We start from the raw sequence: 24,386 nt of genomic DNA, 5'->3' as shown, positions 1-24,386 counted from the left end.
TTTGTTAAATTCTACAGCAATGTTATTTTCTTTCAAGGCACTGATTTTAACCATAAGATTTAATCCCTCTAGTGTATTAGCAAGAAAACGATCCCTTATAACAAATAACCAAGCTTTTAGTCATTTGAAAACACTCCCAAGCAGATCCAGGGTCGCTAGGTGACTGGACTTGACGCTACATTGATCAAGTATTTCGTTGTTTTGTCGATGAATACTGATTGGAGGATTGATTTCACTGAAAACAATTCTTTGCGACAATACGTGCAGTTAATGATCTATGTTACTCACGTATTGTGCCTTGATATTGTGCTTGGCGCCACATAAAGTGTCTAAATAAAGGTCCTTTGCTGTTTGCTTTAATGCTCCGTATTTGTTAAATTCTACTGCAATTTTATTTTCTTTCAACGCACTGATTTTAACCATAAGATTTAATCCCTCTTGTGTATTAGCAAGAAAACGACCCCTTATAACAAATAACAAAGCTTTTAGTCATTTGAAAACATTCCCAAGCAGATCCAGGGTCGCCAAGTGACTGGACTTGACGCTACATTGATCAAGTATTTCGTTGTTTTGTCAATGAATGTCTGATTGCTACTACTGCATAACTATTTTATCAACAATGTATGTTAGTCACTGAAAAGAAGCCAAAAATTACCAAAATCAAGAATTTTGACTCTTTTTACGCCAAACTGGACACCCTGGCATTCTCGCTGGCAATCACCAAACCTCGACCAAAAAGCCTGGAACAAATTAGAAATGAAGAGCCTGGCATCAAATTAAAATCTTTTTCACTGTTTTACGTATTTATCTTTTATGAAATTAGTTGAAACTTTGTAAAGTATCACTGGGAACACCGTTGCAGGTTAAATTGATAGCCAACATACTCAAAGTTTGGAAATATTTATTTAAAGACATCACACTCTCGCACGCTTGTCTTATTTGTTAATGGCATTTTCACATTGATTTTTCTTATCTTTAATTGTTCTAGTTAAATATTAATGATTTAATTCTTCATTAGTTCCAGTCTTCAACACCCTTTCTCTATTTGCTATTAAATTAACAACAAATATACATGTCAGCTATACTATCTGTTCTTAACAACAAACAAAGTTTATACGTGTAACTGAATAATTATTAAATTGTTCATCTGGGCCCCGTTGTACGAAAGGCGTTTAAGTCACTAATCAATGTTAAAATCGCTATTCAACGTATAAATCTTAAACACTTGAAAAATGGCGTTGTACAAAGCCCGTTTAACCCAGTCTGCGAAGTAGGGCGCTTTTCGCCACGATCTTGCGTGAGCATCAAAGTACCTCTGATGAAAAAGCGAGTGCTCAGAAGTAGCAAAGAATAACGTAAGTGCGCCTTTACACAGTTCACAGGAACATTGACTTAAGCACCCAAACAGGTATGATTGAAAAATATCCTGCAAAGTGTGGTTGGGTTACTTATTCATCATTAATTTACTCTATAGAATGATTATGCGACTATAACACTCGGTTTATAACCGTCAATTTCAAACCATATATCATCCAATAAAATTGCTAAATGCAAATTAAAGCCTTTATAATTGGATGATAAATGAATTCGTAATAAGCATTTGCTTTTGAGCTTGTGATAAAAATTCCCAGTAGAGATGCTAGGATGGCGGGAGTAAGATTTTACTGACATACAATAAATACATCAGTCAAGGGCGCCATTACAATAGAGCTTTAATATCTTGTGTGCGCCGTTGCCATACTTTGCAGATTAGCTCTATCCACACATAGGCAGAGCCGGAGTAACATTGCGCAAGGCCCGTGGATGATTTTTCTTGTGGGGCCCTTACACCACTCTCCCATTAAAACCTTTGAATTGAGACGCACAAAAAATTTCTAAATTGCTTTTTTTAAATTTTATTGTCAAATACCACAATTTTGCAAACAAAATTGCTAATTTGGGTGTTGCAACACGATATTGCATGAACCAATAAAACAATGCGTACATGTGGGAAGCTTGTAAATTATGTGGACACAAATTGAAGAAGATTAATGTGCTTTGTGCTTGCTGTTCGGTAATTTGACCAAGTCATTCTTAAACTCTTTCTGCATTGCTCGAACTCTCTCAGATTGTACCGTGAGTATCCTCACATCGTGGGGAAATGGTTTCACTTGTACGTAGCCATGTATGACGCCTCGCTAACAGGGCTCATATGAACAGGCCAAGAGAAAACTTTTCCAAATGAACTCGCCAGTCCGCTTTTAGAGATGAAATTATGATATTGAAGACAAGGCGAACAACGGAATGGAAGTAGAATTAAAAAAATAAAGCAGTTATGATGGAATAATATCATAATTTAAAGTTCAATTCATTATTTGAATATAAAAGTAGTGTCATTATAATAACACAGACTATATTAATAAGCGCCATAAACCGATAAAAGATTCCAGTGATATATAACGACTTCCGGTCTACGATGCGCCATGCTTATTTTTAACTCGCAGCATCTGGGAAAATGTCATTTTCCTATTTCGTCTGGGTAGACGGGATTGAATTTCTCATATGAAAGCGAAGTAATGTTTGTCTTGGCGAGTGGGATGTCTCTCAAACCTTGCTCATATGAACAGGCTAGTAGATGGGACATACGGCATTTTTGTTTTGAAGTTAAATCGAATTTAATTACTGTTGCAATATCGTACGTACGTGTAAGTATGTTTGCCAGAAAAAGAAATTCCGCTTCAACGGTTTCGAAAGTGCTCCAACATATGTAATAACGCTCTTTTTACATTCTAGTAAAATACAATAATATAGTATTATGAGTATAGAAATATGCGCGTCGGGTAACGTGTTTTTCTTCATTTTCCTGAGGTAAATCCTGCGTTGAGAAATGGAGGAGATGGGTTTGTTTGCATGAAATTCAGCTACATGTGTTTGTCTCTACTTTAATGAAATAAACTGTCCAACTCAAGATCATTCACATCCTTTATTGTCAATGAAATGATTGAAAAATACAAGATTTTAGTAATACAATTCACAAGAGGTTTGAGCGAGTATGAACAGTTTAATGATCTATGTTATCAAGTATTGTGCTTGATATTGTGCTTGGCGCCCAATTATGAAGTATCTAGAAAAAGTCCCTTTGCTGTTTACTTTAACGCTCCGTATTTTCTAAATTCTACGGTAATTTTATTTTCTGCATGTCAACGCGCTGATTTTAACCATAAGATTTAATCCCTCTTATGTATAAGCAAGAAAACGATCCCCTATAACAATTAAAAAAGCTTCAAGTCATTTGAAAACATTCCGCAAGCAGATCCAGGGTCGCCAGGTTGTCTGGCCACGAAGTAGCCAAAGAGCAAAATAAAAAGTTAGCCAATTTGGCCAAAAAGAAGCCAAACTCGAAATTTAGCTAGCTTAATAATTGAGCAATTTCGCCTCAAATGTAATAAAAATATGGTGAAAGCAGGTTCGACATACCACTTCCGGCGGAAATTTTTTACACACAATACAGTCTGTTACGAAACTTAACGCTACATTGATCAAGTATTTCGTTGTTTTGTCGATGAATACCGATTGCTACTAATGCATAACTATTTTATCCAACAATTTATGTGTTTCACTGAAAAGAAGCAAAAGATAGCAAAAAAATACCGTAATCAAGACATTTGACTCTTTTTACGCCAAACTGGAAAACCATGGCTATCGCTGATTATGAAGCGTGAAGACCTCGAACAAAGAGCCTGGAGCTAGAATCAAACTTTTTCACTGTTCTACGTATTTATCTTTTGTGAAATTAGTTGATACTTTGTAAAATATTGTTAGGAACACCGTTGTAGTGATAGCCAATTAGCACACTCAAGGTTTGGAAATGTTTACTTAAAGACATCACACACTCACACGCCTCTGTCTTATTTGTTAATGGCAATTTCACTTTGATTTGTCTTATCTTCAAATGTTCTAATTAAATATTAATGTTTATAACGTCATTAGTCCCCAGTCTGTAACACGCTTTCGCTACTTGTTATTAAATTGATAACAAATATGTATGTCAGCTCTACTATCTGTTCTTCAGAACAAGCTAAGAACTAACTGCGTAACTGAATAGTTTTTAAATTGTTTATCTGGGGCCAGTTGTACGAAAGGCGTTTAAGTCACTAACCAATATTCCAATTGCTATGCACCGTATAAATTTTAAATCGTGTTATCCGTTTATGCTACCATTACAATTCATACTTGACTTTCATCATACATACTTTGCAACTAATTGCTACTTTTCGCTCGCCAGACGTGGCGAAGCTGCCAATTTTTATCGACTTTTGCATCTATCTTGTATGATGATCAAGGCATCAAGCTAAACTCACCTGATTTGAATTGAGTTTACCTCCCAAAAATGGACAGAATTTGTTCATGTTTTTTATGAAAGGATGAAAGGAAAGTTTACAACAGAGTTGTGTTAAAATTGAATGCAGTGCCATGCAAAATTAATGAGAACTATGGTATATCCCGTATAATAAAAATAACTATTAAACTACTTGCCTGCTCAATTTGACTGACTGTGTAGTGAAGACAATTATAATTGGATTGGAAAGTTGGATTTATGTAAACAGTTTTAAAGTACTACTTAGCGTTTCTGTAAATGAAGTAATTATTGTTATAGTAAACAGGTTAATACTTTAAAACCAAGATAAAAGAAGTGTGTTGAACAATGTGCTAAGATTTGTTTCTACCTTGAAATTTTTGTTCAACAATAGCTTATAATTATATCATTAATATGAATGAAAAATTAAAGATATTTTTGTCTCATCTCACCAAATCCATACTTGGTACGATTCCAGGTGATCCACAAATTCACATCGGATGCATTGGTTACAATGAAGTTGAATGTAGAAGAAGCAAAAATAGATGGCAAAGAAATTCATTGCGTCTTATGAAGAATTAGTAGAAATCAATAAAAAGAATTCTTTAAACAAATTGTAAACAAATTTAAGTTTGCTCATGGTCAAGCAACCTAGTTAAAGAAGCAAAGTCTGCCTTCAACATGTGACCTTTCCAATTATTTAGTTTCTTTGTACAAAATACTATTTTCAAGAAACTTGATTTGTAAGTCTTTCATTAATATTTTTTTACCAATAGATAAAAGAAACAAATTCAAAGGCTTGATGGAAAATACAAAGAATTATCAAGTTGTTTATCATTTACTTCCCAAATGTTAGTTTGTACATATAAATAATTAGTATTGGTAGCTGTAAGTTGTTCAAGCAAAACAGAAGAGTAGTAGTGCTCGAAGGGGTTAGCATTTTGGAAAAATTATATCTTGTTCTTTACATACATTACACAATTCCAAAATACTGTAAGTAATGCACGATAATATCTATATAAATTGATAAATTTCTTTGCCTACACTGTCAAATAACTATTTTGCCTTCGTGCAGCAATAGATAGTGTTTTTGTCAGAGAAACCAATGCACTTTAGTTTCCAAGTTTGTAATTTCAATGGAAAATTAATGTAGTTCTGTTCAGTAATAGATCCAAGGTTCTGCAAAGCAGTTTACATGGTGTTTTGAATTTTTTTCTTTTTTGTAGGTCTTCTAGTTCAACATACTTTCTTTATGAGTTTTCAGTAGATTTATCAGGTAATGATAATACACTTATGATACTTATCCATGGTAAATCTTCAGTTGACTTGTAGTAGGACTGAAGCAAACATTTTCTCGCTTCCTTAGGAGCATTTTTACACAGATGTATCCATTTGAGCACGAAAAATAGTTGCACCAAACTGTTTACAAACAGTCAAACACACAGAAGCATGAAATACTGTATAGGTTTGACGAGATTGGCAGGTCTACTAAAGAATGCCTTGCAGCCGTTCACATGAAAAAAAGCAGTCTGCTGCTCAACCTGCCGGTCTTCGTGGGCATGAGCGTTCTCGACCTCTTGAAGCATCTGATGTACGACTGGTACTACAACCATCTCAAGGTGCAGTAAAGATCGTCAGCAGAGCTCCTCTACACCGACACCGACAGCCTTGTGCTAGAAATCCAGACTGAGGACGTGTACCCCGACATGAGACACAACGCCGGTCAGTACGACACCAGCAACTACCCCAAAGACCATCCGCTGTTCAGCACAGCGAACAAGAAGGTGCTGGGGAAAATGAAGGACGAGTGCGCTGAGGCACCCGTTTCACCAATTCTAAAACGCTTAAAGCGTTAGTTCTAATTTTTAGAAATGCGTTACGAAGCGTCAATAAAATGTATTCCGCGCATTCTACAAGATATGTTACACTAGGTTCCAGTTTCTTTAGATATAATGTGTAGCTCCGTGCAGCTCCGTCATCAGGGTTGTTAGTTTGGCCTTTTTGAGGCCAAATAACTCGATTTTGGCCTTTTTTTTCTTTCTTTGGCCTCGAAATTTTTTTTTGACTATTTGGCTACTTTTTGGCCTCTTTTTACTCAAACAATTTTTTTAAAATTTTTATTGAGCTTTATTTGTAAAAATCTCTTAAATGTACAAAATGCGATGGAAATACAACTAAAAATGATCATAAGGATCAAATTGAGCATTGAATTGTTTTCATCCAATCACAGCTAAGTATAATTCAGCCAATTGTCATGCAATTTAACCAGCTAATCACAAGCAAACACACAGCTTTGTCTTCGTAGACGTCCGACATCTAGCTATAAATAGCACGTTCGACCACTACTAATACTAGTTAAGACTGATAAAAATGTTATTCGTTGCAATATTATGGCATCAAAATGGAAAGGAGCGTATGATAGCGGAAGAAAATATAACAAGTCTTGGGAAAGTAAATTTAGCTGGCTCACAAAAGCTTCAGACGGAAGTGAAGATGCTTTTTGTAAATTGTGCCGTGCCACAATCAGACCCAAACAAGCAAACTTAACCAAACACGAAAAAACTGATAAACACATCAAACACATTAAAGTATCTACTACTACAAGGCCTATCCAAGTCGTACGTGTCCCAAAAGTTGCAGATGAAGTAAAGGTCGTCGAGATCGAGCTAGCTGTTACAATGGCTTGCCATTCGGCAATCTTGACCATGGATCATCTCGGAGGGATAATAGCCCGAAATGCTCATGGAAGCAAACTTGAGAACATTAAAATGCATAGAAACAAATGCTCAAAACTATTGACCAAAGTTATAAGTCCAGCGTTGAAGGAACAACTGATTGCTGATGTCCAGGGTAAGAAGTTTTCGTTAATTGTGGATGAATCTACTGATATTTCCACATCGAAGCAGGTCTGCATTATCGTAAGGTATTTCAGCGAAGTTGAAAATAAGATCGTTACAGCGTTTGTTGACCTGGTTCCTGTTGTCCACACTTCAGGTGCATGGTTGGGAAACACAATTCGCTGTGGACAAGAATAGCTGCTGTCGCTCCTCATTGCATCAAGATGACGTGTATTTGCCATTCGTTGTCCCTTTGTGTTCAGCATGCATTTGAGAAACTTCTGTCGAGTGTAGGATTTCTTCTGGCAGAAATTCCGAAATGGTTTTTAAAGAGCGCTATTAGAAGAGAAGCATACAAGACGCTCTACGAAGTGATGAATCCAGATGATGTGCAAGATGCACCGTTTGAGAAGTACTCAACTACGAGGTGGCTTGTGAGAGGAAAAGTTATATTTCGCATTCTCACAAATTGGTTTGAGCTGCAAGCTTACTTCCGAACAGCACAACCAGAGACGACGCAGGCAGCAAGATTCAAGGCTCGTATTCTTCTGGACATACTCAATGATCCAGTCCTATATCTTTATTTCCATTTCGTTTCTCCTCTGGTCACGGAATTCGACAGGGTGAATGCCTTCTTCCAGGCAACTGATGGTGATCCAGAAGAAATGTTCACGGAACTAAATGTACTCCATAAAAGTTTATATGGTAGAGTTTTCGACCACCAAGGAAAATATCTAGCCATTTATGAAGTTGACTTTGGTGGAAAGTTCTTGTCAGAAGCCAAGAAATACATTTCTTCCCAACAAGACAAACGATGTGCTGAAGCTGAAGTTTCTGAAGTGAAAAATAGGTGTCTAGAATTTCTTGTGGAAGCTGTAAATCAAGTAGAGAAACATTTACCAGCTGTCCGGAATATCTTTAAAGGTTTAAGTGCCCTGCATCCAAGCAAAGTTCTTGATGTAACAACGAGAGCCGATTTTGAGCAACTGCCGCTTCCTAATCTACGAAAGGATCAAGATTATGCAATTGAGGAGCAGTACAGGAAGATCGTCCACCGAAATTGGAAAGAGGAACAAATTTTTAACGGCATCATACCTGATACAGCAGTTGCATTTTGGTCAAAGATAGTTCAGTTCCAAACTTCTCTTGGGGTCAAACCATTCAAGGAATTGGCAACTTACGCCTTAAGCTGCCTGACAAATCCTGTAAGCAATGCAGTGGTTGAAAGAACCTTTTCCTTGGTGACATCAGTGAAGACTAAACAACGCAATAGGATGAGCTTAGAACTGCTAAATGCCATTATTCGTATTCGTTCCAGCCTACACTTTGCCGGGAACTGCTGCATTAACTTTAAGGTAACTAAGCGAATGCTTGAGCTGTTTGCCACTAAACACATGTATGAATGTGAGTAGAATAAACATTATAAGAACTATGCATAAATATTTATATAAATCTGTATATATGGAGAGCAGTAAAAATGACAACTATGCACGTCGAGATCTTATAGAAAGACAGATAAAATAGTTTATTCACTTTGTATTTTGACATGGCCTTTTAAGCTTGTAATGCTTATCAAGAAATTTTTGGACATGTAGTTCATTTTTTCTCTTCATTTCGTCAACAAGCACCTTATATTTTTGCAACAGCCAATAAATTTTCAGTCTTACGTTCTGTATTCACCTCTTCCCATATGTCCTTTGATGTGAACATTAGGCATTGGCATCGCTAGATTTGCAATGTATGGTATATATTTATGATAAATCCATATAGACTATAAGAAGCAATTAGAAAAACTTATTAAAACCGCATGCCATAAACAGTGCGGGCTCAGAAAACAAGTTTGGCCTCTTTTGTTGCTATTTGGCCACTTTTCAAACCATATTTGGCTACAAACGAGCGCTGGAGCCTAACAACCCTGTCCGTCATAGATATAGTAGTCCTACTATATCTATGAGCTCCGTACATTTGGTTCAAAATGGCTACTCGCCCCTCAAAGCGATTCAAATCTTGCAAACTTCGCGTTCGATCTATCTCTACGAGTGGCAAAAAAATCACGAAGAATATTGCTCTGAAAGCTTCAAATCGTATTTCAAATGAATTAAAGTCAACAAATGTCCCTTCTAGTGCGATAGAACGACATAATTTGTATGAGTTTGATGAAGGTGAAGGTTACTGTGATGAAGAGCATGCTTATGCAACAAACTATCAGAACAGACGGGAAAAGGAATTTCAAGGCTGGCAAACCATACGAGAGTCTTTGTTAAACGGAAGAATTGAAGAAGAAGTTTTCTTAACGAAGAAAAATGCTCTGAATGTGGTGTGATTGGGGTAGAATTTCGTAACGAATGCGCACACGAAAAATATTTTTGCAAAGGTTGTGCTGACAGCACTCACAAAACAAGCAACTACTTCCATGTGCTTGAACGGTTTAAGGTATGGATGGAAAAAATAAAGATAAATTCAGTTATGATGACGTTTTGTGGTGTATAAGTTTGGTGATCAAACGTTGATTTCAATTCATGTCATCATGGTCATTGTATCATACATTTGTATGAACTGCTATTGAAACATAGCTTGCATTATGTTTTTAGCATGGGTATACATTACCTTACTTTCCCAATCATGGTATTCTTTCAGCAAGGCATCAGAAATCTTGCCATAGTGCTCAAGCAAGAAATGTCATTTGCATTGACCAATATGGTTTGTTTACTAGCTTAGATATAGTCACTTAATGATTGATACTTTATCAACCTTAGCATTTTGTTGATACATAAGGTCTTTGCATGCTCATTTTTTTAAATCAATATTTTTTCTTTAAATACTAGCTTCATGGTAAATTCTAAATTTTATTGCAAAGCTCATGTTTAATTACCACCTACCCTCTTTCTTTGTGATCTTTGTATGTTTCATTATGATGCTGATGATGATGATAACCAGAACTTGCAGTGTATTTTTCAAATAGGCGGCAACATCAGAAACAAATTCTGTTTTGTGAGTGTGAAAGATTCAATAACGTTAATAAGATTGAAACTTTGGCCTGGCAGTGCTACTCGTCCTCTTTAGCTTTTCATTTTAAGATGATGGAGTTGGCTGAAACCTTACTCTTGAATGTCATGTTTCACTTCAAAATTCTATGATGCTCTAAAAATATGGACAAAGTGCCTCTTTACCATTGTGGGTAAGTATTCATTTCAACTGTGTAAAAGAAATACACGTGTACCTTCATTCTGTTGCCAACAAGGGGTACTGCCCCCCTCCCAATAATTCTCCCACATTGGTCTTTATTTATAGAACTTGAAAAGGTGTGTGATATCAAACAGTGCATTGTAAGTTTAGGGACATTTTAGGAGTGTTTCCCATCTCCCTCCCCCAAAAATCCTGTTTGCACAGCTGCCCATGATATAGATACCCCAGAGCAGTGCAACAGCTTGTTAAAAGTTTGTAACAATTACTAGTTACCTGCCTAAAACATAGAAAAACTTGGTTTTCTTGAACTGTAACCTTAATCTTTCATAGAAAGGCACATTACAAAGATTAAATATTTCACCCTGCTCCTGCTCTTGTTGTGCATGTGTATATTGTTGTAATTGTTTTATTTCATTATAGATTAAGAACATGTATTCAACACTGAACAGCAACTCATTTGATGAGTTTCGGTTTGTAATATAAATTAGTTTCATAAACTATAATTATTGTGTAAACTTAGATTAAAAGTACTGTAGAAAGACTGAGGGATGTGATCTTGAAGTCTCATGATTGCTCTGGTAATAGTGTATGATTGAATTTTTAGTGGTTTCTTTATTTCGCAGGTATCGGCATTTGTTGAGAAATGGTTACCCGCTTGTAAAGCAACATGTTCCAGGAGATATTTGTGCCCTCTTTGTCCCAAAGTACAAAATTTATAATTGTGCATCATTTGCAATTGCTCATAGCTAGCTTTTTATTCTAAAAATTTAATAGACATTTGTTCTATGGAGTTGTACACATTTAGCCATTAAACACAATATTTAAAAACAGTTGTAGGGAAGTTGTTAATGTCTTCAATCTAAAAGCATCATTGTTATTCATTTCATCCATTGATAGCCTGATGAAGCTGGTACTCTGATTGAATCAATGGATGCTTGTTTTGGTCTTGTGAGAAAAAAGACTTCAGGGAAGGCTCAGTTCTTGTCAAGGCATAATTCCATTTTGTTCCACAATCAAGAAGAAGTTGATTCATTTGTTGATAACTACACTTCAAGTGCTGAACAAGCTAAAACTGTAAGTATTGGGAAATGTGGTTGAATTTCAGAAATTGTCTTCCCTCAAGTTTGCTATTTTATGTACTTTTGAATATTACGAAGCCTTTTATTGTTAAGGATTAGTCAGTATAAACCGGAAGAATGTATCCTTCGTGTGTTCGACTGCTTTTACAGTTGGCAATAAGAGTCGCAAAGGCATCAGGTTTGAAAAAATTTTTAAGTTTCCCAGTCAACAAATCAAGCTCTGACTTTGTCAAATCTACATCAGTTACCACCAAATCGCATTCTTCAATCAGCTTGTTACGTATCAAGCACATTGATACTTTGGCTTCTTCAAAAACAACTTTCTTCAACACAGATCGGTAACATTCTCTCTCTTGATCAGAATATTTACGATTCTCTGTCAAAACTTTTTCTACTTGCGGTGATTCGATTATTTTGAAATGAATATTCTGCGCATTTTTCATGTTGGAAATCTGTTTAATACCATACTGACTGGGTTTTTTAAATGTAATACCTTCTGGCAAACCAGTAACAGTAAATCCTCCTTTTAAATAAGGTACTCGGCACATTTTCCCACAAGCTTCACCTTCGAAGAAAATTACAATGATGGGTAATACATAAATGTAGCTAGCAATAATCAATGACAATAACAAAAAGTCCCGCGCATATTTATGGGGGGAGAGATTTTAACACGTACAAAACTATGAGGACAGACACAATAAATGATATTTCCTAAATATGTAAACTGTAATGCACATTGTTCATTTTACTGAAACAGCATTCTTTCCCATGATTTGATTTGATAAGTTTGGAAATGTTTCACAATGGTGCAAACCATTCATGCTGACTTAAAATAACTTGATTGTCAAAAAAGGAATTGTGTATAAAATGGACTAAAAAATATCAACCATGACACAAGCTCAGAAAATGGAAAATCATTTCAAATGCAATTTGCACTTACTGTATTTCTGGTTGAATAGTTTTATCACATCACACACCCGGTACTTTCTGACAACCTGTTTTGGAGAATCTATTTAATAAAAAAAAACATTGATAAAGAAATAACGCCCGTGTAAAATGCATGGAAAAGGAGGAGAGGATTATTCATATATCCAGCTGAGCCCAAGTGATTACTTTTGAAAGCAATTTACTTTCAAAAGAAATCCGAAGGGCACAACTGAATAAACATTCTTGGAGCAGCACTATTGCTTGAGAAATAATGCACTGGTATTCCAAGACCCACAAGTTTCTGAAAATAACTGTGTAGGTAAAGCACTTACCCAAATACTCAACGAAATTGACACCAATTTTTTCATTTTTATTCAAAAAGTTGATTCCTTTTTCTGTTCCAAACTGTTGAAGACAAGAATCACCAGGCTCCAAGAATAAAACAACTGCTTCACAACCAAGACTTTCTAAGTAAGTAAGCTAGCAAAGAGAAATTTAATTGAATTTACACAGCATAAGTTTTCAGCAAATTTTTTCTCTAAGTAAACAAAAAGTATAAAAATCAACACATCTACAATGTGTTAGATTAAACACTTATCATAATTGCTTTGGCCTTATTTTATGATACGTATACTATTATTTTGTGGGGAAATTAGAGCCCCTCGCACACCCTAATCTATCTAAAGCTATGGGGATTGCAAAAATTTCTTACAAAATACTCCCCCTTCACACCCATGACACTGGTCTATCAATGCTAATATTTTTGACAGTAAAATTGCAAACGTTACAAAATGCTAACTTTGTGGATCTGTAACCCAGTAGACTTGGCTAAATTTCAGCATTTATTTGCTACTTCTAACAATTCATAACAACTTTTACAAATTTTTTTGTAGTAGAAGTTTTCTTTAGGTAAATTGTCTTTCCTTTAGAATGGATTGAAATTTACAAACCATCACGTTATGTTTATAGAGATGCTCAACTAAATCTATGCACAAACAATCAAAGTAAAAATCATTCTCTTATATCATAATACTGTACATATGTACAGTGGGTAATAACAGCTGTACTTGTGACAAAAGCTGCTTTTTCCCTTTTTTCACTTGGTTTGTGCGCTGCTTAACTGTCAGGTCATGAATGTCATTGCTTTGAACAGCCTTTGCTCTTTCTGCCCAAATTACACGTTCCTCTGCCCCTAACAAGTTCCAGTGGTCTACAGCTAACTTCAACCTCTCAGAATTAGAGCTCAGCTGCTTGCATTCCTCTAAAATTACAAAATGCATATTTACAAAAGGCATATAACAACAGAAAGAAACAAAGTACTTTTTGGTTTAAATGACGACTGCACAGGTTTTGTCTTAGCACTTTGGTGGAATAAAGATGATACATATTGTACAGGCCATAAAAAACATACAGTTTATAGATCAGAACCTGAGTTCAGCATATGCGAGCAAAAAAGATTATATGCTGTAGTTCTACGCTTTGAAGGGCACAGTCTTAACTCCTCATCTTGATGAGAGCTGGCTTTTCTTTTTCTGGACTGCTTTTCATTCCCAATCCATTTCTAGAAGAAATAAAAATAAAAACTTTTTCTTTTTCTTGTAGCTAACCTGGTTAACCAAGGTTATTTACTACATGGTGTATGAACAAATAGTACTAACATGAAGCCTTCAAGTTATTTGAAGAATAGGATATGCTAACTTAGTCTAAACACCAAAAATTATTATGTTAAAAAATATAAATGCTTCTTTGCAAACCAAACAATCAAACAATTTCATTAGAAAATTCTGCAATAAGCATGAGCTTATTTCACCAGTAACAGAATTCATTAAGTATGTAACTACGAACAACCATCTATATGAAACTTCTTTCTCAAATTATTCGTAAATTAGGAGAGCCAAAAAAGTAAAAAATGTGACTTATTCCTGAACAAGATAAAAATTTTTAGGGACTATTAACCTAATTAATAAGAAAATTAGTTAAGGTATATTAATTTAGGTTTTGCCTTGATCACCTTCAATGGTATGCACCCAATGCAATTAAACCTTCAAAGCAATCATATACATTATAATGGGGTGACTAGCAGAGAGTAGAAATTTGAAAAACATCTCTAGCATTTACAATTTAAGGTAGATTCAACATTATTGAGTCTCCACAAACTGCAACGATTCTGTCATTTGCAAACTTTCAAAAACATGCAATGAATACAGCATAGTCTGCTCAGTTATTTATTCATGCAATGTAAAATTTCACTTGCTGTGAAAACCATGGATTTCTAAAAAACAATTAATTAATGGTAATATTCTCAAATTTACCTACATTTCAGGATTATTATTTGCAAAATGATAAGGTCCCTGTTTGTTATAGCATGAATCCCAAGCAAGTCTTTCATGGAAAAGGGAAACACCAGTGGGCATTAAAAATGTATTATAGAGAAAATGCGCTTTTAATAATTTAATTTTTGGAAAACCATTGTTGAGGGAAAATCGAGGGAAAACCATAGGTTTTCTGATTATAAGATTTGTGATAATGTTACAGAATGCCTGCCCTTAAGTTTTAACAAACTCAGAATACTACGAAAAATTTGTGATCAACAGTCTTGAAGGCATACTCAAAAATAGAAAAATTACCAAGTTTTCCCACCCCTTTTTAAGATGTACTACCTGTGGCACCTCTATACTATGATATGAATATTATGAAATGAGTATATGTATGTAAATACTATAATCTTATTACTTTTATAAAGTAGAAATTGCATTATTGAAGAAAACTACAGTTCGATTTAATGCAAAAAGATATAGTAACCAGTGGTACATACATATTACATCTGACAACAGAGAAAGATAAAAAGCTCGAGAGGGTTGAATACAAATAAAAACAAGCTTGTTTTTTATAGTACATAGTAAAAACAAGTGTGAGTATAAAAATATAATAATTATACGTTTAATAGGCCAAGTTAAAATTTTAACAGTAGAATAAATTTTACAAACATCGTCAGCAAAAGTTGCAATTTTCAATTGTCAAGCAATACTAAATATAAACACACTGGTATTGTGGTACAGTCAAAAAATAAACCATGCTCTCCCCAATAAAGGGAAAATCCTAAGTATATCTGTTTATATATCTCTGACATCTTGTAAACTGTCTATTATATAAGTTAAGGGTATAATTAGAAGATATAAAATGCACACTATATTTAATGTCAGTTACAGCAACAATAACTAAGCCCATCAGATCAAAAAATACTGGCGAAGATCACTCGTTGCTAATGAAAAAGAAAGCGCGGGTAAAAAATATAAACTCGTGCATTCTGTTTACCTTGACTCTTTCAAACGTGATATTAGCTTGGTTCGCAGCTTCTTGGATGACATCCCTCATACTAGCTGCTGTTGAAATCATTCCTCGATCATAATAATCCTTCAAGATCTTTTTTTGTTCGTCATTTAAAATATCATAAGAAGCTGAACGTCGAACGTTTTCCGCCATAGCCAGATCACAGAACAGGAAAATAAAGATGACTAAATAAAGTATTTCAAAAATTCGTGAATCCCATCTTGTAGAATGCGCGGAATACATTTTATTGACGCTTCGTAACGCATTTCTAAAAATTAGAACTAACGCTTTAAGCGTTTTAGAATTGGTGAAACGGGTGGCTGAGGGTCGGCACTAGATCATGGTCAACTAACGTACGCGCCCACATATTATTCTTATTATGTCAGCGGTAAGTAACAATTGACGAATATTCATGTATATGTAATTACCATTGGTAATTACCTATAAGCTGTGATAAACCACTAAAATATAGAATAACCATTGAGAATAACAAGTTTCATATGCGTATTTAACCGATATGCGGCTAAATGACGAGAAGAATTCTTTTTTCGATTTCAGGTTTGGACAGTTTTACTTTTTTACACATTTATTGTTTTGTATTCTTTGTATTTTACATATATTGTCATATGCTCAACGATTTTAAATCATCATAACGATACTCGATGAAGCAATGAACAATATACAATGAACGTAACACAGTATTAGTTATATGTCCCAAGTTTGTTGTAAAAATAAATACCATGTCCATGATTCACAAATAGACAATGTTAATTTTGTCTAATACTATTTACAGATATATACATACATGATTTGTCAAGGGGCTCCAATTTGAGCAATTACAGTGTAGATGTTTGCAAGCACAAGTGAAGCGATACATGATTATTTTTATGTTAGATGCTTACAATTACTATATTTTCACAGAATATAAATTTTTGAATGGCAGGTTTGCATTGCATTCTCAATGTGGGGAAACATCTCGATTTTTTGTTCTTTAAAGCATTTGACAGGATGCACTCGCATCTTCTCCTGCAGCCAGGTAACAGAGCAAGGGTTCACACCATTAGCCAAAGCAACAGCATTTGCCACAGCAAAAAGACCACAATCTGATGATCCTTTTTGATGTTGTTGGAGAATCACTTTTACGTTTAAAGAACCATCCTGTTCTTGGAGGTTTTTGTAAACATTCTGGAGTTGCCTTTTTAATGATTAATTCAGGTTGATACTCATAGATTCAAAGACTACTATTTCACAAGTTATGGATGTAGAAACCACCCAGTGGTGACCAATATTGTGACATTGAATTGCTAGGGTAATACTTTCAAATGAACCTTTCTCAGCGAGTATTTCGTCTGTAGTCTTGTCTATTAAACACTTACATCAGTTCATTCATGTCATCATTAAATATTTGGTTCATACATGTCATCATTAAATAGTTGGTTCATACATGTCATCATTAAATATTTGGTTCATACATGTTATCATTAAATTTTTGTTTCATACATGTCATCATTAAATAGTTGGTTCATACATGTCATCATTAAATAGTTGGTTCATACATGTCATCATTAGGTACTTGGTTCATACATGTCATCATTAAGTGTTTGGTTCATACATGTCATCATTAAGTATTCGGTTGATACATGTTATCATGCTTTAATATTTAAAATTTAAACAAAAGTTCTGCTTTAATATGTATATGAAATTTTGTGAAATTTCTTTCACCACTGCACAATAACCAAAAAGTAGTATATCTCTGGACAAGCGTATGCTTTCTGCATTGAAGTTATTATATAATATATACCTATCAATTTATTTCTGTTTAGACAGCGCCACCCACTGCGAGTTCGTTTTTTATAATCACCGAATATTTCCAGCATTTCTTCTTTGGAATTGCATATTACAATACCTTGGTCTAAACTGCTGTTGTTTTTTGCTTCATTCGCGCATACTTCATTGGAAACTCCATTTTCGAACTAGCATTTGGCAACAATTCCATGATGACTTCCCGTGCTTTTTATGTTTAAATTCTCATAGAATATATGTATGGCAAGTTGCAATTTTACAATGTAGGAAAATATGAATTTTTTGTTGCTCGAAAAACATTTAGCCAAATGCCATTGTATCTTCTCATATGACCATAAAATCAAGAAATGGTGCATTCAATGCTGTTAGGGAGGTGGTTGCATGAAAATCAAGCATTCTTCATGAAATTATGGATGGTCATTGCAGAGCACAGAGCACCCCAACTTGACAAAGATTTTTAGTTTACAAAATTGATAAAGAAACTTGTTCATGTTAAGTGGTAATATTATTTCCAAACACTATGACATCATGCAATGACTTTTTACAATTACATTTCACTATCTGAGAGAGTTGCATCTACGGCAAGTTATGTTCTAAAGCACTGGGTCTATGCCACAAGCATAACAAAATCAGGCGGGAGCCTTTAAACTGTTCGAAAAATCCTTTGACAATGGAAGGAATTATATGCTCAAAGGTTTTTCTGAACAATGTGTTTTTCCATAATAGAATTTATTTTGGTGCACAGAGATTCAATGTGAAAATTTTTGCCAGAGATGAATGTAGAGAATACCCAGTGTTACATGTTAAGATATATTGTTACCATTTCTTGTTTTAAAGTATTTACAGGAACATATATGAATTAGCTACTGTGATTGATATCACAACTCAACATTCATTCTGGCTGCACCTGTACTATGATTACCTATCAATGTTTCGTGATAAATCAATATGCTCAATTGAAAACTATCCATTTCATTTAATGAGCACTTAAGTTAGACTGTGGTTCACTGTGTGGATGGCACTGCTGGAAACAATGAGTTTTCAAAATTTCCTGACAATAACTTTAACAAAGTTAAAAAAGTTGCCACACCTGTGCATTAACTCAAATCAGAAAATTACAAGCAAGTATGGACAAACAGTCAAACACATTAAACACACAAACTTTATATTATTATGCAGGAAGTTTGGAAAAAAATTTGAAGATACGAATCTAGATGGGTGTGTTTATCATGTATGTTGTATCTATAATAATTTTTATTAGTACTACAAATAACACGAAAATACTCAATATCATATCTATAATACAAATAGAGTCCATTTCTACTTTATAACATTACATTGTTCTCCTTAAGTCCAGTGAATTTGCAATTTTTGAAGTGCGGTTATTATATTGTAAAGTACTATCAATCCATTACTTTTGCAAGGCAGACATTTCAAAGAAAGTACATCTGATCAAAATTGAATTGAAATCTTTGTAATCTTTTCTCGCTTTCTCTATTGCCAATTTGACTTATTGCCATATGGAAACGCAATATGTAGTGCGGTAAAATCATTCGTATAATGAATACAAGAATATTCGTCAATTGTTACTTACCGCTGACATAATTAGAATAATTTGTGGGCGCGTACGTTAGTTGACCATGATCTAGTGCCGACCGTGGCTGAGGCACCTATCGCTGAGTTTGTGGGGCTCAGGCCCAAGATGTACTCTATCCTGAAAGCCGATGGTTTGGAGTAGCACAAAGCCAAAGGTGTTAAAAAGCCGTCGTGAAAAATCTTATCAGTCATGACCAGTACAAAAAGGCGCTCTTCGAAGCAAAGCGCTTACGCCACGGTATGGATATGCTGCGCATGGGATCTCTACCCTAGCATACGGGCATAGGGAAGCCGGTGCGCAGGTGAAGAAATAATAAATGCGTAATTGTGCTAGCATAATTAGTTCTGTTAGATAATTACAGTAGAAGAGCTTCTCCACGGCTAAGCGCAAGGTAGTACCTGGTATTGAAAGCTTTCATATAAAGCGTGACAGGACCCCATCTACTAAGCCGGCGGTGTTTCGGTCCCAAAGGGCACCACTTAGAGCTCCTCGCGCAAAAACGCGCGCTTGTGCCCATCGCTCAAATATTACAACACAGGCTTCCGGCCCTCAACCACAGCCCGATCGACCTGGTTGGAGGTCACACTCCAGATAGGATCGGTCGCCCTACGCCGTTCGCCACCCTCGAGTCCGCCAGGGGCATACAAATACCGCACCATAACATCCGATAACAAGCGTCGCTCTTTGAAACCAACTGGACGAAGAGTCGGCGCAGCGGGTTTGGCCTTAACGCTCTTCTTCCGAATCGCAAGGGAGGGCTTATTGCCCGTCAGACGGGTAGTTTCATTATTGAGCGCTTTAACCACCTCAGGTAATCTTGATACCCATACTTTGTTCCGAGTTCCAGACTCAGCCAGCTCGCGATGATACTGGTAACTGAAAAATCACTCCGCCAAAGTTTGGTTAAATCTTTCTACGATCCCCTGATCTCTATGAACTCCGACCCTACCCCGTCGAATCGTAACACCATTTTTATCACACGCTTTTTGCACAGTCCCGCGGACCTCCGAGCCAGCGTCGACTTGTAAAAGTTTAGGCCATCGAAGAGGCCCACAGGCAAAAATAGACTCTAACGCCTTTCCAACCTGGGTCGCTGTCTTGTCTGTGATTGCTTGGGCCTCCTTATACCGACTTGCTACGTCGACGACCGTCAATGCGCATTTCAATGTGCGTCTTACGACTCGATCGCGATGTAGATACAAGAGATCGTCCTAGTGGACCTCATTCGGGGTGCTGATTTCAAACTTAGGTTGGGGGATAGCACTTCGCGCTGGTGCGGGTAAGTAGATCTGCCAGATGGCCTGTTTTGTTAGCCATTCATGAGCCTCATCCTCGCCGACGCCAGCCTCTTTAGCCAGCTTTGGGATAGCAGCACGGCCGCGCCAGTACCCAGCAGGACTGTAGTACGCCTCTGCGAGGCGCTCCTCAACGCTTCCGTCCGTAGAAACGAATATTTTTCCTCCGTTACGACGAGATTCGCTTTGGGAAAGAAACCTAGAAACAGCACTACCACATACACCACAGCACCCTGCATATCTGGGGTTGCCGTTATGATTTACAACTATACCACTTATAACTGGTTGAAGTCTTTCGCAACGCATACAAAACGCGACCGTCATTTTCACTTGACTATGTATTATTAGTTTGATGTGTTGTGTTTGATGTGTTATGTTCACCAAGCTTTTCTGATTTTATCAATTTTTTTCGCGGCTTTCATTGCCAAATACCGAATGGAAGCGCACTGTTCAAACCTCTTATTCTCCCTCCTTTTTTATCTAGAAGTTCACTTTTAGAAAGAAACTTGGAGACGCCTCTGTCACAGACTCGGCAGCGCCCCGTGAACCTAGGTTGGATTTTTGTATTTTCCATTTTTCCTTTGACAACAAATTATTGTTTCTTACAGTACAAACAGTAAGCGATGGCCATCTCTATATAATGCACAAAATTTAGTCTGATGTGAAAAATGCATCGCGATGTTAATTATTAGCGCGCTCTTAGAGTTTTTCTAGCAAACCGTTTTACAATACGCTCGTTATGCGCAGAAGGGCGCGAATCGAAATCTAACAGAATATCTGTCGCGGACCGATTAGGAACCCGATCGTGTTGGAAGAGAAGGAAGTACCACCCACACATAATGGAGCGCCGATCCTGTATCTCGTTGCAAGAATAGCGAACAAAAAATTTTGACCGTTCCATCCACTTTTTAACTACGTCAGGTGGTGGAAGGCCAAAGCTGTCCAAGTAATTTACACAGAACTCATCAGCAAAGGCGCAAACCCAGTGAGTCCCACCTCCATTGAGAAAGTCTTGTTAGTTGATTATAACGCTTTCTTTAGCTTTAAGAGGCTCTTTAGGAAGCAAGACGTTTGAAAACACCCCCCTAAAACCTTTAGCTACTGCTTTTAGATTACCATTTACTATACGATTGATATCTTTGTTTGATAGCGGCTTCCACTTCCTCACCCGCGTCACCGCGTCCCGGGGAGTTATACTCCTTCCCACGACGTTCCAAATCCAAGGATTTTTCCTAGGACAGGCGGTACGATGGGAGCAGCTATACCTGCAAGCAAAGAACCAAGGAATCCACCTTTTTTTGCGCGCGCGTCATGGCTGTAATCTGACTCTTTGACAATTTTAGATTGATTCCAGATCCTTTGGGTCTTGCACCCATTATTCGCTTGATCTGTGTATTAGTAAGCATAAGCATATCAGGACCTTCAAGAGTGCTGTTGGTAATTCGCAAAGTTATTCCACTTTTGTCTCTAACTGCTTTTGCCAAGGTAGTTTTCTGATCTTTTGAAAGTTTAACACCGTGAACTGTGTATCCAGAACGACCTTTCTTACCATAGCTACTACCGAAACCAAGAAGACTGTTATTATACTCAGGTCCATTAAATGGTGTGATACCTCTTCTTCAAACTATACCACTACCAGCTACTTCTTTTTGCGTGCTGCCGGTGATAGCACCTGATATAGCTGCTCAGTGGCGTGGTGGCATAGTTTTTACTGCGGTGGCCAACACAAATTTTGCGCCCCTTTCATCTTTTCTTATAGCTATTTTCAAGTATTTTAGTTATTTTTATTTTATAAAACACAAACATGAATCTTCATAAACAGAATGTAACTTAAAAACCAAGTTTCATCAAGCAATTATAAGTCTGTTACGTTTTTTGTTTTTCATAGAAAAATATATTTATATTAATGCCTTTGCAAGCGTTGGGGAGGTTTTCCCTAGTAAAGTTATGATTCTATCTTTGTCGATAGAAAGGACAGTTTCCCTTTCAACGTTCATTAAAAGCAATGATTCCAGGCGTTCCCGTACCATCGTAGATCGAATCCTCGTTTTTACTCTCTTCAACGAAAAAAAACAACATTCAGCAGTTGCTGAGCTAATGGGTATGGCCACTGCAATTGAGTAAACTTTGCATGTTGGGTATGCGTCGATTAAATTGTACTTTGGAAAACAAAGCAGCTTCAAGGCATCTAAGAATGACGGAGTTTTAGCCTTCTCGGTAATTGACGCATTATTCGAATGCTTACTTATGTCAGTATCAGAATGATTTTCATCATCATCATCAGCATCACCATCATCAATAGTTTCAAAGTTATGCTTATTATGATCATGTTCACTTTGAGTTGTAAACTGAGAACAGTGAATTTTTTTAAATGTTTCTGCAAAGCTTAACAGTTCAGTAGCGCATCTTTGGGAATCTATCTTATACACATCACAAAAGGCTTTCACTGCAGATTGAAGATCGTGAGATGTCTTGTACTTGCTCGAGAGCTCGTCAAATTGATTAGGTGCGAATAAAGCAAATGATTTCATTAGTGGTCGATTCTTTTCAAAACGATTCTTCATTGAAGATTGAATGGAATCTAGCACTTTATAAAGTATGTCTTGCCTCCATTGTGCTTTTAGTAAATCTGCCAAATCATCTCTGGCTTGTCCTCTGTCCATTAGTCGTCGACGACGAGGTCGTGTATACCTCCATTCGACATCTAACGCAAAAGAATCGGACATTTTAATGATTTTTTCTGGTTTGTCACGTATGATCTGAATTCTAGAAATTGAGCTATTTACCATATCAATTGCTTTTCCATAGTCAGCATTTACGCTCTGTAGATATCGACTTAAAGATTCAGTAATTCCAAAAATTTGTTGGAAAAGACAGGCAGTCGCAACAAATTGCCTTGTTTGAAAAGCTGATTGCAATCCGTTTAATAGAAAAGGTTTTGAAGTTTTCATTCTTTTGAACCAATGGAAACAATTCGTGTACTTTATGAGCATTATTAAGGAGAACGTGAAGTTTTTCGAGAGAGTCAAAAAGAGTAATGACATCAATAGCAACACAAGGTGAATCGGACAAGATGAGATTTAGCGTATGCGCATAGCAGTGAACATAGATGATGTGGTTTCCGATTTTCTCTTTTACACAATTGCCTGCAACCATTATAACATCCGCTCATACTGGATTCTCTGTCATACGTGTGGGCAACAAGCTTTTCAAATGAAACTCCATGCAATTGTAATAATGTTGTAATAGCAGTGTATAGGCCATGTGAAGTTGTTTCAATTGCTTTTTGGCATGACAAAACGTGTTCAGAAGACTCGCCAGTTTCATTAACAAGCCTTACGCATATACTCAATTGCTCTGTATGAGTTATATCGGGTGTTGTATCAGCAATCAATGCCCATGCTTTGCAGTTTAGTAATTTTTGTACAATTACACAAGATATTTCTTTACCAATGATATTGATTAACTTATTTTGAATATCGTTGCTCAAAAACGTTAGCCATGAGCCACATCCTTTGATTCCTTTTTCATCAGTTTTACAACCATCCTTTGTCGATTGCTTCACTTGGTGATCACAAACTTTCTCAAGATGCTCATTGATTAGTTGATCGTACTCTGACAATAATTTAAGCGTTTCCAAAAATTTTCCTGTATTAACATAGAAATTTGTCAGTGATTCACAGTGACCCCCAAAGGAAAGCCCTTGTCTTCCAAGAAACATAATAACATCTATCACACGTTTCAAAACTGTTTTGTTTAAAACAACTTCCTTTTTACGTCTTTCAGACTCGATTATCCCCTGGTGATGAAACTGATCCGATATTGAGTTTTCTTGAAGGAAAAGAGCTTCTGCAACTTTTGCATTTAGATGAGAATTGCATTTTTCATGCTCCAGAATTCTAATATACTGCTTTTTCCATTTGGAGAAACCAATGTTTGCAAAAGCTTTTCCTTGATTTGACCGAATATTTTCTCCCCTAGACGTTACATCTGTAA

The 24,386-nt window shown here is 36.2% G+C and overlaps 3 protein-coding genes and 1 long non-coding RNA gene across 4 annotated transcripts; 1 reads left to right on the top strand and 3 right to left on the bottom strand.

The window, feature by feature from the left end:
- Window positions 1-369: 369 nt before the first annotated feature.
- LOC124448344 lies at window positions 370-3,941 on the bottom strand. The gene is made up of 3 exons (XR_006949027.1): window positions 3,631-3,941; window positions 2,683-2,768; window positions 370-1,048 (listed from the first exon to the last, which is right to left on the bottom strand). It is a non-coding gene; the product is annotated as an uncharacterized LOC124448344 (long non-coding RNA).
- Window positions 3,942-9,517: 5,576 nt separating this feature from the next.
- Window positions 9,518-11,457, top strand: LOC124448343. The gene is made up of 3 exons (XM_046999355.1): window positions 9,518-9,606; window positions 9,765-9,873; window positions 11,257-11,457. The coding sequence occupies exons 1-3, from the start codon at window positions 9,587-9,589 to the stop codon at window positions 11,455-11,457; spliced, it is 330 nt and encodes a 109-aa protein (XP_046855311.1). The 5' UTR covers window positions 9,518-9,586.
- A 67-nt stretch (window positions 11,458-11,524) lies between these two features.
- Window positions 11,525-13,101, bottom strand: LOC124449093 (general transcription factor II-I repeat domain-containing protein 1-like). Its single transcript, XM_047000038.1, has 4 exons — window positions 13,078-13,101; window positions 12,698-12,845; window positions 12,379-12,447; window positions 11,525-12,003 (listed from the first exon to the last, which is right to left on the bottom strand). The coding sequence occupies exons 1-4, from the start codon at window positions 13,099-13,101 to the stop codon at window positions 11,534-11,536; spliced, it is 711 nt and encodes a 236-aa protein (XP_046855994.1). The 3' UTR covers window positions 11,525-11,533.
- Window positions 13,102-13,194: 93 nt separating this feature from the next.
- LOC124448340 lies at window positions 13,195-16,060 on the bottom strand. The gene is made up of 3 exons (XM_046999352.1): window positions 15,681-16,060; window positions 13,794-13,926; window positions 13,195-13,626 (listed from the first exon to the last, which is right to left on the bottom strand). The coding sequence occupies exons 1-3, from the start codon at window positions 15,936-15,938 to the stop codon at window positions 13,385-13,387; spliced, it is 633 nt and encodes a 210-aa protein (XP_046855308.1). The 5' UTR covers window positions 15,939-16,060; the 3' UTR covers window positions 13,195-13,384.
- Between the last annotated feature and the right edge of the window lie 8,326 nt (window positions 16,061-24,386).

This window comes from Xenia sp. Carnegie-2017, unplaced genomic scaffold (assembly GCF_021976095.1).
Source record: "Xenia sp. Carnegie-2017 unplaced genomic scaffold, XeniaSp_v1 HiC_scaffold_23, whole genome shotgun sequence".
Lineage (NCBI taxonomy): Eukaryota > Metazoa > Cnidaria > Anthozoa > Malacalcyonacea > Xeniidae > Xenia > Xenia sp. Carnegie-2017.
This window is presented reverse-complemented; position numbering and strand designations above follow the sequence as displayed.

What these genes read in the sequence shown, in the direction of transcription:
- LOC124448340 (XM_046999352.1), bottom strand. Translation starts at nt 15,938, where the DNA reads ATGTATTCCGCGCATTCTACAAGATGGGATTCACGAATTTTTGAAATA. An exon ending in TCACGTTTGAAAGAGTCAAG is followed by an intron (nt 13,927 to 15,680) that starts GTAAACAGAATG and finishes TATTTCTTCTAG; the next exon opens with AAATGGATTGGGAATGAAAA. An exon ending in CTCGCATATGCTGAACTCAG is followed by an intron (nt 13,627 to 13,793) that starts GTTCTGATCTAT and finishes TTGTAATTTTAG; the next exon opens with AGGAATGCAAGCAGCTGAGC.
- LOC124448343 (XM_046999355.1), top strand. Translation starts at nt 9,587, where the DNA reads ATGTGCTTGAACGGTTTAAG. An exon ending in ATGTGCTTGAACGGTTTAAG is followed by an intron (nt 9,607 to 9,764) that starts GTATGGATGGAA and finishes TTATGTTTTTAG; the next exon opens with CATGGGTATACATTACCTTA. An exon ending in CATTTGCATTGACCAATATG is followed by an intron (nt 9,874 to 11,256) that starts GTTTGTTTACTA and finishes ATCCATTGATAG; the next exon opens with CCTGATGAAGCTGGTACTCT.
- LOC124449093 (XM_047000038.1), bottom strand. Translation starts at nt 13,101, where the DNA reads ATGGGTGTGAAGGGGGAGTATTTT. An exon ending in GTGTGAAGGGGGAGTATTTT is followed by an intron (nt 12,846 to 13,077) that starts GTAAGAAATTTT and finishes TCTCTTTGCTAG; the next exon opens with CTTACTTACTTAGAAAGTCT. An exon ending in ACTATTCAACCAGAAATACA is followed by an intron (nt 12,004 to 12,378) that starts GTAAGTGCAAAT and finishes TTTTCTTCGAAG; the next exon opens with GTGAAGCTTGTGGGAAAATG.